At 39.6% G+C, this 11,496-nt stretch overlaps 1 protein-coding gene across 1 annotated transcript; it reads left to right on the forward strand.

Moving 5' to 3' along the window:
• Positions 1 to 640: 640 nt before the first annotated feature.
• On the forward strand, positions 641 to 11,197 carry LDHB (lactate dehydrogenase B). Its single transcript, XM_009279019.2, has 7 exons — positions 641 to 786; positions 4,172 to 4,289; positions 4,810 to 4,983; positions 7,186 to 7,359; positions 8,939 to 9,056; positions 9,960 to 10,083; positions 10,854 to 11,197. The coding sequence occupies exons 1-7, from the start codon at positions 661 to 663 to the stop codon at positions 11,019 to 11,021; spliced, it is 1,002 nt and encodes a 333-aa protein (XP_009277294.1). The 5' UTR covers positions 641 to 660; the 3' UTR covers positions 11,022 to 11,197.
• The last annotated feature ends 299 nt before the right edge of the window (positions 11,198 to 11,496 follow it).

The raw sequence follows: 11,496 nt of genomic DNA on the forward strand, positions 1-11,496 counted from the left end.
GCGAGAGTACCAGCCCCGGCCCCTCGCGGGTCTGCGGCTGCCGGCGCGGGGGCGGTACCCCCGGCTAAGCGAGGGAGGGATGCGCGGGAAGGGCAAGGTCGGAGGCACCGCGCAGGGCTCCGTGGGTTGAGCGAAGGGAGTCTCGGGGCCGAATGGAAACGAGCTGGGGAAATCCCAGCAGGTTTACTGCTCCCAAACTGGTTCGTGGTTTTGTTACCAGTCCCACAGCCCGGAGCCCTGATGGGCGCTTTGAAGGGAGGTGAACGCCAAAGAGCCATTAACGCAGAAGGTATTTCTGCCTTTTGGGGGGAGGCTCTGGAGACGCTGCGAACAGAAGGATGTTCTGTTATGTGCTGCCAAAATAGCCTCTGCCCCCCTTCCACACTTTCTGGGCACCAGCGAATGCAGGGAGGGATGGGAGCCAGAGCCCTGCGGCCGGGGGGGGGTTGGGCTGGTAACTCAGGTGGAAGGAGCCCTGTGAACAAGGGCAGCGTGCTCGTGTGCAGCCTTACGTAAAACTGCTGTCAGCAGCGACACTTGCAGCACTTACATTGGCAAGTTTCCAGCTGTGGCAGATGACCTCTTCAATTCAGAGCGTGCATTTTGGTTCTCTTTGGCTTGCTTTGAGCAAAATCTCTTCGTCTTTCCTTGCAGAACACCATGGCTACTCTCAAGGAGAAGCTGATGACCCCCATTGCTGCGGCAAGCACGGTCCCGAACAACAAGATAACCGTTGTGGGAGTTGGACAGGTTGGGATGGCCTGTGCTATCAGCATCCTTGGAAAGGTATGGCTCAAGGACGTGGCGTTCAAGTTCCCACTGCTGTAATGTTCTGCACTGCCTGTTTGTCTTAGCAAATGGTGGGAAATTTGGTAGGTTAATACAGGAATGAATCATAAGCAAGCAGTGACCTACACTGTTCGTGCAAGGCTGACCTCCCCATTCAGTTTCTCCTTGTTCTCTCACCTTTCCATCTGTGCTTAGCAATAAATCTCTCATTAGGCAGAGTTGTTTTGCAGGCTGCTGGGAAAATGTAGTGAGCAATAGCTCTGAAGCCCCTGCCAAACTTTTCTTTCTCTTTTTAATTTTCTTATTCTTCCACAACAAAGCTGGAGTTTGCTTGGTGGGAGAGCTCCTCTGGGCAAAGAATGCAGACAGAGCAGAAATCCATGTGAAATAGGGGATAGGAGTCAGAACGATGCGTGTTTTGCTTTTTATTCTTTCAATGCATATGTGCTGCAATAACTGAAAACACTGCTGTCCCCTTCAGTAAGATTCTTTATTTCTCTTAAGACCTTAGTTATGACTTCATTGTTTCCAGAGAGGTTTTAGCTAGTTTTCCAAAAACTAAAAACAGAGGGCTTGACTTAGAGGTTATTCTGTCTTTTCCTGTTTCCGGGCTTTTCTAGGCAAATCTCATGTTGCGGTCTTTGAGCAAAGCAAAGGCTTATTATGCAATAAGGATCTTTTGTACTTTGCCCTTTATTTTTAGAGAGTATTGTGAATGTGTTAAATTTGATTCCTCTTATGCTGTTTTTTTAAAAGACAAATGGGAGCTGCAGATCTCTTTTTAAAAGAAGGCATAAGCAGATATGCCCTACCCACTTGCAGGCGCAGATCTTAAATCAAGTAGCTCACAGATCAAAAATCTTGCATGTACTACCAAACTAGCTGTATCTTATTTGGAGATGTTCCTTCCTCTACCTGTTACCTTGAGGATGCATGTTTTAAAGTACACTGGTTTTAATCATCAAAAAAATTTAAGACTTGCTGATATTCATGAGTCTTGTGAGCAAGAAAAACTGATGGTAAGAAAAGGCCACAGTGAAACTAAAGTACTGATGTGAAAGTAACAAATAGTTTTAAACTATTTAACTAACGGAAAAATTTAATGGAAAAACAATGACAGTTCATTTTGGGGTTTTATATTTATATTTTTTTTAAGCAAATGTTTGCCTCTTGTGATCTGAACTCACTTGTTTTTGAAGGAGTACTGTAACCTGTAAGGTTGGCAGTGAGGGAGTTGGGTGAAGTTACTGTGAACTTCACTACAATCCAGCATTCATCTGTGTTTAATATGCTGCTCTAAGCAGGATCAAATTGTGCTTTCAGAAATCTAGGCACAAAGTTTTACTGTTAATGAGTTGTATGCACCAAACCCAGAGTAAAAACTGGTTTTAAATTTTTCAAGCTTGGATTATGGCATGAAGCTTATTGCAGCCAGGTTTCTGCTCTCTCTTACTATCTCATAAGTATAAGCTGCAGTATAAAACACTTTTATAACAAAACTATCTGATTCTTGTCACTGAATTAGATGTGGCTTTGACTTGTACAAGATGGTTGGCTCCCCAAGGTGTCTCTTTCTTAAATCATGGCATAAAATTTTGTACTTAGTTTTCTATACTTTAATAGATTACTTTGAATTTTATAAAATTAAACAGTGTGATAATACTAATTTCAGTTTACTGGTGTTATATTTAATATAAATTTGAATGACACTAAAATGTCCATGTTGGTTATTTTTAGCTCCCTCTCAATTAGAAACAAGTCACTGATGTTGCCATACTGTTTTAGAAGTGGAAATGTCTCCACAATCACAAGTCAGCTGTTTCCAATGAGAATATTTTAAGCTGCATTTGGTGATTGTGTAGACCTCATTCCTGTGAGTGCTAATAAGGAGCTGAATTCTTCTCTAGGCAACACTAATGCAAATTAATGAAATTAGTCATTGGAGTTATTCCAGGTGCTGCTCTTCTGTTTCAGTGAGAACTGGCTCCTTGAAGCTGCTGAGTCTGGTGAATATTGGTTGCAAGGTCTAGACTGAAAGTCCCATATTGTGATTATGGATAGATTTATACACAATCTAACATGTGCACACATTCTTCTTTCAAACACTGATTACACGAACTTCTTGGTTTAACACCAGTGACTTCAGTTAGGGATACTTTTTCATAATGTTTAAATAACTGAGACTTTAATTTTACCCTGCAGACTATTTTGAGAACAGAGCAAGTGCAGATATAGATTCTTATGGTTTTCCTTCAGCAGTTGATCAAATTAGTTGTGAAAGGAAACAATGCAGAAAAGCAGTAAACTCTAACATGATTTTAAAGTATGAAATAAAAAACTTAAATATGCCTGCTGTTAAATAGATTTTTTCCACGGGAAAAATAGTGCATATTGTTGCTGCATGTTTAAAGTAGTTTAGTTGATGCTAATAATATTTGCATGTGAAGTAATGAGTTATCTTTTTATATAAAAAGTAAACAAAGAAGCTTACTTGCAGTAATATTTTTCAATAGCATAAAAATGGCTTAACTGCTTTTCAAATAGGGTGTAGATACCTAGGAAAATAGAGAGTAGTAATTTGAATTGCAGTGTAACTTACTGAATGATAAGCCTACTATACTTAAAGTATAGTAGAATTTACAAGGGTAGTAAACACTTCTGTCAAAAGGCAGTAAGACTTTGCATTATAGTAGAATGCCTTTTTCTTCCACCCCCATATTTCACTGTTCTCCTGTTCTGAGACTATATGACATTATCTCCCAACTTAACCTGTCTGGACAACAAGCATATGTGGCTAAATCTGTTCTGCAAAGTAAATATAATGTAGTAGCTCTAGTAGAGAAAAATCAGGTAAAGAATCTGTTTCTTCTTGATACATTTTTAGTATTGAGGAAAATAAGTCTGTTCCCATTCTGGTTTTTGTGAAATGAATTGGGTGAAGGAATCTTATAAGAGAATACTTACCTGATAATTATGTGGTGTGTTGTATTAGGTATTTAAATATTTAAAATAGGCCTATTTGCTGGATAGATTTAGAGGGTTTGTTATGACTCTGAAAGATGCAACTTTTTTCCTAAGGTAAATAAATCATGAAGTGCCTTACTAGCAAAGGGTTAGCTGTGCACTCAAACTTCCCACAAATAATACCTTTTCTGAGAAGTCTGAATGAGTTTTATGAACCTGTGCTGTAATAGCCTCTGACTTTGTTACTGTGAGATACATCAGAACACCAAGATAGTGCTGTCCTACTGGTTTACCTTTGGAGAAGAGATGCTTTCAGATATGTAACATGTTACTTTAAAATGTAATATAACTCAACTCGGGTAACTGTAAAATGCAAGTTAACTGCTTCATTGACTCCTTCAAATTTTGTTGTTTTCAGGGTCTTTGTGATGAGCTTGCTCTGGTTGATGTTTTGGAAGACAAACTAAAAGGAGAAATGATGGATCTGCAGCATGGGAGCTTGTTCCTTCACACTCACAAGATTGTGGCAGACAAAGGTGAACATTGGCTTTTATTTAATACTGATATTCTGTGAATCTGCTTAATAGTGGAGCATTAGTTGTGTAATCCTAAAGATCTCTAAGGATTTGACATTGAAAAGTTAAAGTATATGAATTAGCGTGAGAGTTCAAGACGAACACCATAACAATGGGAGTTGCTTTTAATCTGGGCTTTCTCTTTCATCTCTAATGGCCCCTCTGCAGTTTTGGGCTTGTTGAGTAGAACAGATTTTAATGAAACTCTAGTACCTCTTTGATGTAGAAGATACAGTATTGTTATTTGGATAGTGGAAATGAGATTCAGAGGGGTTGAATGTACTTTCAAGACCCATGTGTTGATATATCAGGACAATGTAAGAGATGGTGCTGGCTTTAATATTGATGTCTTGTGTTTTTTGTGTTTGAATGTATGCACAGTGGAGAAACTACCTGTAATACCTGTATGAACACAATGCTATTGAAACTAGTGATAAGTCTATTTAACATTCTATATCTTCTTCCCCATGCTCTGTTGTAGACTATGCTGTCACAGCCAACTCCAAGATTGTGGTAGTAACTGCAGGAGTTCGTCAGCAAGAGGGGGAGAGTCGTCTCAACCTGGTTCAGAGGAATGTGAACGTCTTCAAATTCATCATTCCTCAGATCATCAAATACAGCCCCAACTGTACCATCCTGGTGGTTTCCAACCCAGGTAAGGCAATCTTTTCCTAGAACACTTACAAATTCCATTTGTCAGTGAACTAGTGTTTTATTTTATCAATCTCTTCAACTACAAATTGAATGTTGAAAATTAATAGCTTTGTGTGGACATCTGCCATGTAGTTGGTAACAGCAGAATACAAACAAATACTCTGTACTTTCTGATGCTTTCTTTACTCAGAACTTCTCATGGTGTCCGCATTTTAAAAGCATGCCTCATGGTAAATACTTCAGTTCTTTACATACTTTGGCTTAAGTAGTAGGTAGTTTTAAATTTTAATCTCTAAAGGAGATATCTATTTTGCTTTTAAATTGTTTGTAAATCATAACTTTCTCCTGTGTCGGGATATGATATGGCTATTTTTCAGGATGAAGAACTTAGGCTATAGTCTTGGCTATACTTTCAGGAAAAAGAATTTGCATGCTGAAGCCTATGGTGTGGGAAAGGCTAACTACTACATAGTTCAGTTAGATTAGAAAAGACTTAGGTTACAACTGATTACACACTTGTGTGCTCACTTGCAAGCATCTCATTGCACTGGGACAGCTTGGATATTTGAATGTCTAAAGCTAACTGTAAACATTCTGATATGCTTTGTAGGGTGTCTCTGCCTTTGCTTGATTCAACATCTGAGTGAAGCCATTACTACAGAGCCCTGGCAATGAAGTGACACTGTTTTGACTCTGCCAAGTTATCTTTAAAAGCAGTGCATGTAAAGCTAGCAACAGAGCTGGTGGCTGAGTAACTCTAGCAACTCAGCTGGTGGCTGAGTAACTAGCTGGTGTACAATTAGTATTACTGAATACTAGTGTACTGAGCAAGTGGCTACTGTGCAAGTACAATAACTTATGGCAATTTTAAACACTTATCTAAAAATCTAACTGAGTCAAAGTTCAAATTGTTCTTGTTCTAGCAAGGCTGAATTCAAACTATAGGCTTCTCTCCAGCAGAGCAGCTGCAGGAGGAGAACTTCATGTTGCTTTTTCAGAATTATTTTTATAATGCTCTGTTTTCTCAATGTGTGGAATTTTGTCCACTAGTCTTAATAGTGGAAGCTGTTGTGAGCCCATTAGAAGGGACTTCAGGGTTGCTGGAGCTTCAGGGGTGTCTGCTGCATATGTGTTGGTGTGTGACCTTGATGTCCTTCCCTGTTTAACTTACCCAGATCTGTCTGGGCTCTAACTCGGATAGCACTGTCCACAGCCTGTCCTGGGTGGATGTACTGTAGGCAAATGATGAGATTACAAAGCAGCACTCAAAGTCTGGGTGCATGTCTCAGCACCTGACTTGAAAGGCACTGTCCAGAGCAAATGTAGCTGTTTGATAGGAAGGTGCGCTCTAGTCTGTACAGATTACTGTGATCCTGGCAGAAACTGCCTCAACTGAAGCTGTAGGGAAACTATGCCTGATGAGCATGTCACTTGTAACAGCAAGGTGTGAACTGTGCTGAGATGACATGCTTTTGGTGCCTGAGCAGAGCAAATGATGTATTTCAGATCTATAGACACAAATACATTCCCTCCTGAGAACTGGCTGGCTTTTGGGAGTTTTGGAGCCATAATTATCGCAGCATGTTTATTATTCTGTTGTATTAGAGTTTTTCTCTCTACTCAACATACTTCTCTCTGCCCCAACTTAGGTTTGTTTTTTTTCTAAAACTGTATTTTTATAGCCATGTGCAGCCAAAGCATAGAGCTCATCTGGCTTTTCATGCTGCAGAGGTAATAGTGCAGAAACTGCTTAATGCACAAATCTGTTTGAGAAAGGAACCTGAAGTAGTTACAACCTAGAAACAGTATGTAAGTCTCAAACGTGTTTAATTTTCAATTGCTTTACCTCTTACTGTGATGAAGTGGAAGGTAATGTTACTTCAGGAAACTGCTTGAATGTTTTAGCCATATGAAGAGTTCAGTCCCAATTCTGGATGCTCTAGGGGTTTAGCTGTGACAAAAGTGCCTCCAACTTTAGCTGGTAGGGTACTAATCTCCAAAGACCTTCCTCAATTTTTTTGAACAGTAGCTAGATGGGTCCTAAATGTCAAGCAGTCAGACCCCAGATAGACCTAAAATACTGTGACCAATGAGCCCAACTGTGTTTTGAGTCCTCCTGGTTGCCTACAGCAAAGTAATTGTTGGAGCATTCTTCTTGGTGTATGTGAATGGTTTCATTTACTATGCATGTTCTTCTTTTCAGTGGATATATTAACCTATGTCACGTGGAAGCTGAGTGGCCTGCCAAGACACCGTGTGATTGGAAGTGGCTGCAATCTAGACACAGCTAGATTCCGCTATCTGATGGCTGAGAGACTTGGTATCCACCCAGCCAGCTGCCATGGCTGGATCTTGGGAGAACATGGTGATTCTAGTGGTAAGGAGCAGTTCTGACCTCCTTGGGAATAAGCAATACAGTGTTAGAGGTTGAGGCCTAAGGGGTGTTACAAAAATCTGAAAGAACAGATGCAGCTGAGCTGGAGTAACTAGCAGTTTGCTGTATTTCTATGAAGATTAGAGTTGAGACAAGTCCAGGAAATCTAGCTATACATTTTTAATAAAAGTGACTGGCTGTACGATTAAACCCTGAACTGAAAAGGCCAATTTTGTTAGCTAAAGTTGTGTCCTAAAGGCTACAGCTTACTACTTCTGTTTATCCTCAGTTTTTGGAGTATCATAACATAGTCTGTAGCATGGTTCTATGAAAGCAATATTGGCTCTTGTTAGGTCAATGGCAGAGCTTGTTGCAAGTGCTAGAAAAAGCTAGCAATCCAGATTCAGGCTAACAAAATTATCCCTTACCTTATTTTGTGACTTTTCTCCATGCTATTTGAAAGAGAAGATGGCTTTAAAAACATGTAAAATCAAAGAAGCTTATTTGTCTTAATTCAGTTCATGTATTTCAAATCTGAAATGATGCAGCAGAACATAAAACATTATATTTTAGTGCTGTGTATTTCTAAGGGAGCCACCTCTTCAGACACTGAACTTTGATCAAATGCAATGGGACATTGATCAACAACAGTATTTACTGAAGCCAGCCCTACACTGTAATGAAAGCAGGGCTTGGCTGAGCATACACAGAGCTCATTTTGCTTCAGTGTTACAGCTGCTTTTGCTTTGAAGTAACTAAAATTTCCTAGTTACTTCACAGGAACAGAGAATGAATCTACCTGTAAGCTTCCAGTACGAAGGGAGATGCGCAAACTGCTCTTGATATTCTAAGTTTGCATATTGCTACCCTGTTATTCAGGGAAATAGAGTTCTTGAAGGCTAACCCTAATACTGACTAGTGGGACAGCAAATACATATTTGCTGCAATTTTTGAGTAAAATTAGTTTTAAAAGGCTGAACAGCTAAGATGTACCTTTTTGCTAGAATTTGAGGTTTCTGACTTCAAAAGTAGCTGTCTGCACCTTTCAAGGACTGAAAGTTCTGTTGTTCATGTGTTGTGATTGACTTATTGAAGTGTCAGTACTAAAATAGTCTCATATTTGACCCCAGAGTTCTCAGAATTAACTTTAGTTAAATGAAAACTTACCTGCCTCAAACATTATTGTGGTTCTGGCTACTACTACTTTGTTTCCAGTTATCTTAGGAAAAGTGGAGGGGGAGTTGCTAAGTGCTATTGAAACTTATGTCCTTTCTCTGTTATAGTGGCTGGGGGGGGGGGGGGGGGGGATTTTTTTTTTTTTTTTTTTTTTTTTTTTTGGGGCTTTCAAGGACTGAAAGTTCTGTTGTTCATGTGTTGTGATTGACTTATTGAAGTGTCAGTACTAAAATAGTCTCATATTTGACCCCAGAGTTCTCAGAATTAACTTTAGTTAAATGAAAACTTACCTGCCTCAAACATTATTGTGGTTCTGGCTACTACTACTTTGTTTCCAGTTATCTTAGGAAAAGTGGAGGGGGAGTTGCTAAGTGCTATTGAAACTTATGTCCTTTCTCTGTTATAGTGGCTGTTTGGAGCGGGGTTAATGTGGCAGGCGTTTCTCTCCAGGAGCTGAATCCTGCCATGGGAACTGACAAAGATGGAGAGAACTGGAAGGATCTCCACAAACAAGTGGTTGAAAGGTACAGTGACTTGAGGAATAAGGTGGATATATGTGATGCTGAAAATAGCTAGTCTGCACACTGCCTCCTTGTCACTGCCTCTCCATTCTGCTGCAGCTTTCATGCCCTTTTATTTAGAGGGTTGTGTGAGTAAGTGGAACTACTGGTTTAAACACAGATGCAGGATTTCAGCTGGTAAGCTTTATTATCCTGCAGCGAGACAAGCTATTGCATAACATACCCACTTTAGTACTGCAGTGCTTAGGGCTGTGTGCACTTGTTTTCTCACAAGTAGCTTCTTAAATGGTTAACTTTGTTCAAAGGGCACAAGACTCTAGGAAAAGGTAGTATGTTTCTGAGCAGAGCGTTGGAGTTGATTTGGGGAAAATTTTGTTCATTGACTTAGGGAAACTTGTCTAGAGGTAACTAGACATGTTGCTAAATCACTTGTCTCACTTGTGAAATAAGACTATACTGGTATAAAGTGTATGCAGGTGTTGGTTTAAAAAAAACCTAGGATGTGTGTAGGTAGTGCATAGCTTTGACTCTAAATGTTTACCTATTCCAAATGCACTTGGAATGATTGTGCCACTGACTTGAATAGAAAACTTGTTCAGTTGTAGGTGTCTATTTTTCTACTTAACACTAAGAACTGTTCATAGATGGAATTTTTCTTTTCAGCTAATCCTGTGAGAACAATAGGGCTTCTTTATTATACGTATGGGATAATGTAGACTTTTATACTTTATCCTCTAATGCTGAAGTACATAATTCTTACTTTGACATTTTAATTCCAAAACTTACAATATGTCACAGGAGTTCCAGATTTTTTTTAAATGGAGAACATTCATTCATCTTAAGACTTAGCATTCAGACAGTGTCTTGAAGACATTTTAATGCAACTGTATTTCAATATTTCCTTAGTGCCTATGAGGTAATCAGACTTAAGGGATACACAAACTGGGCCATTGGCCTTAGTGTTGCTGAACTCTGTGAGACCATGCTGAAGAACTTGTGCCGGGTTCATTCAGTCTCAACGCTGGTAAAGGTAAGAAGTGGTGGCTAATTGGATGCTCTAGTTCATCTTGTTATGGGAAAGCTAAATAGTCTCAATTAGCAAGATGCTGAACAAAGGAAACTTTGTAAAATACTAGATGGAATTTAAAATGGGAGCTTACTATTGCAATTTTTTCTAGTCTGACCTCTTAGCCTACCCTTGTCACAAGTATGGAGCTGAAACTAAGTTCTCTGTACTCTACCCAATGTTGTACTACCCTTGTGTAAAGTTTGCCATGTGTGGCATGCAGATTCATTAAAAGGAAGTTTCAGTGCAAAACCAGAAAACTTCATGGAGGCCCAGCTGCAATTCCATGAACTACTACCTAGCAAAGGTGCTAGGGAAGAGAGCTACGTACTTTTATAGCTGGTATAACTGGCTGCATCTTGTCTGCACCAGCTGTATAACCTCTGGTGCAGCAAGGACTCTGAGCAGGCTGAACTTACTGCTCCCTCTATAGTAGGAAAAAAGACCTGCACTAATCCTGTGTCTCTGAATTTTGTCAGCTACTTGCTGTATATAAATGAGGGTTTTGGAGGTGGGGTTTCTGAAATCAACCATCTCAGTATTGCCAATCACTTGGTCTAAAACAGCTCTGCACTTATTTTTCTCAAATACATTGTGACTGAAAACTGAATCTTCTGCAGGCTTCAGAATGATAAAAGTCTTAAGCTCTGCTCTCAGAAGGCTTCCTGCTATATAAACTAAAAGCAGATCTGAGGTGTGATGGTTTCATGTCTGAGTGATCTCTTTTGTGGCAGGGCATGTATGGCATTGAGAACGATGTCTTCTTGAGCCTTCCCTCTGTCCTAAGTGCCTCAGGATTGACAAGTGTCATCAACCAAAAGCTGAAGGATGATGAGGTGGCTCAGCTGAAGAAGAGTGCGGATACATTGTGGAACATCCAGAAAGATCTCAAAGATATGTAACTCATGATTCCAGCAACAGAAAAACAGCATGTTGTATGCAAATATGGGCTCTACCCACTATACATCTCCATAGTTAACATTGAATGCTCTTCCAGACTGAGCTTTGTCCACAATAGCTAAACTTATGCTTGCTGTAACGCACAGACCTTATGAACAAATAAAGCAACTTTCATGCATATTGTTGTCCTAGTGATTTATTTTCAGTACTTAAATTATCTAGCTTACTCTGGCATTCTCCTTTAATGTTTGTTACAGACTACATAGAAGTGTAGACATCCATGTCCTTTCAGAAGGTTAGAAACAATGTAGTAATCACCAGTGGTGGGATTTCACTAATACAACCTTACTGGAAGCCTTTTCTGTATGATTTAGTTTCAATCCAGAGGCTGACTAAGTGCAGTTCATTCCTAGACTTGTTTCTGATACAGTACTTTTTTTTAAATATTTTTTTACTGATGGGTAGAGGAAATGGAAT

This window comes from Aptenodytes forsteri, unplaced genomic scaffold, assembly GCF_000699145.1.
Source record: "Aptenodytes forsteri isolate BGI_AS27 unplaced genomic scaffold, ASM69914v1 Scaffold241, whole genome shotgun sequence".
Taxonomy (NCBI): domain Eukaryota; kingdom Metazoa; phylum Chordata; class Aves; order Sphenisciformes; family Spheniscidae; genus Aptenodytes; species Aptenodytes forsteri.

What these genes read in the sequence shown, in the direction of transcription:
- LDHB (XM_009279019.2), top strand. Translation starts at nt 661, where the DNA reads ATGGCTACTCTCAAGGAGAAGCTGATGACCCCCATTGCTGCGGCAAGC. An exon ending in CCTGGTGGTTTCCAACCCAG is followed by an intron (nt 4,984 to 7,185) that starts GTAAGGCAATCT and finishes TCTTCTTTTCAG; the next exon opens with TGGATATATTAACCTATGTC. An exon ending in AGAACATGGTGATTCTAGTG is followed by an intron (nt 7,360 to 8,938) that starts GTAAGGAGCAGT and finishes TCTCTGTTATAG; the next exon opens with TGGCTGTTTGGAGCGGGGTT.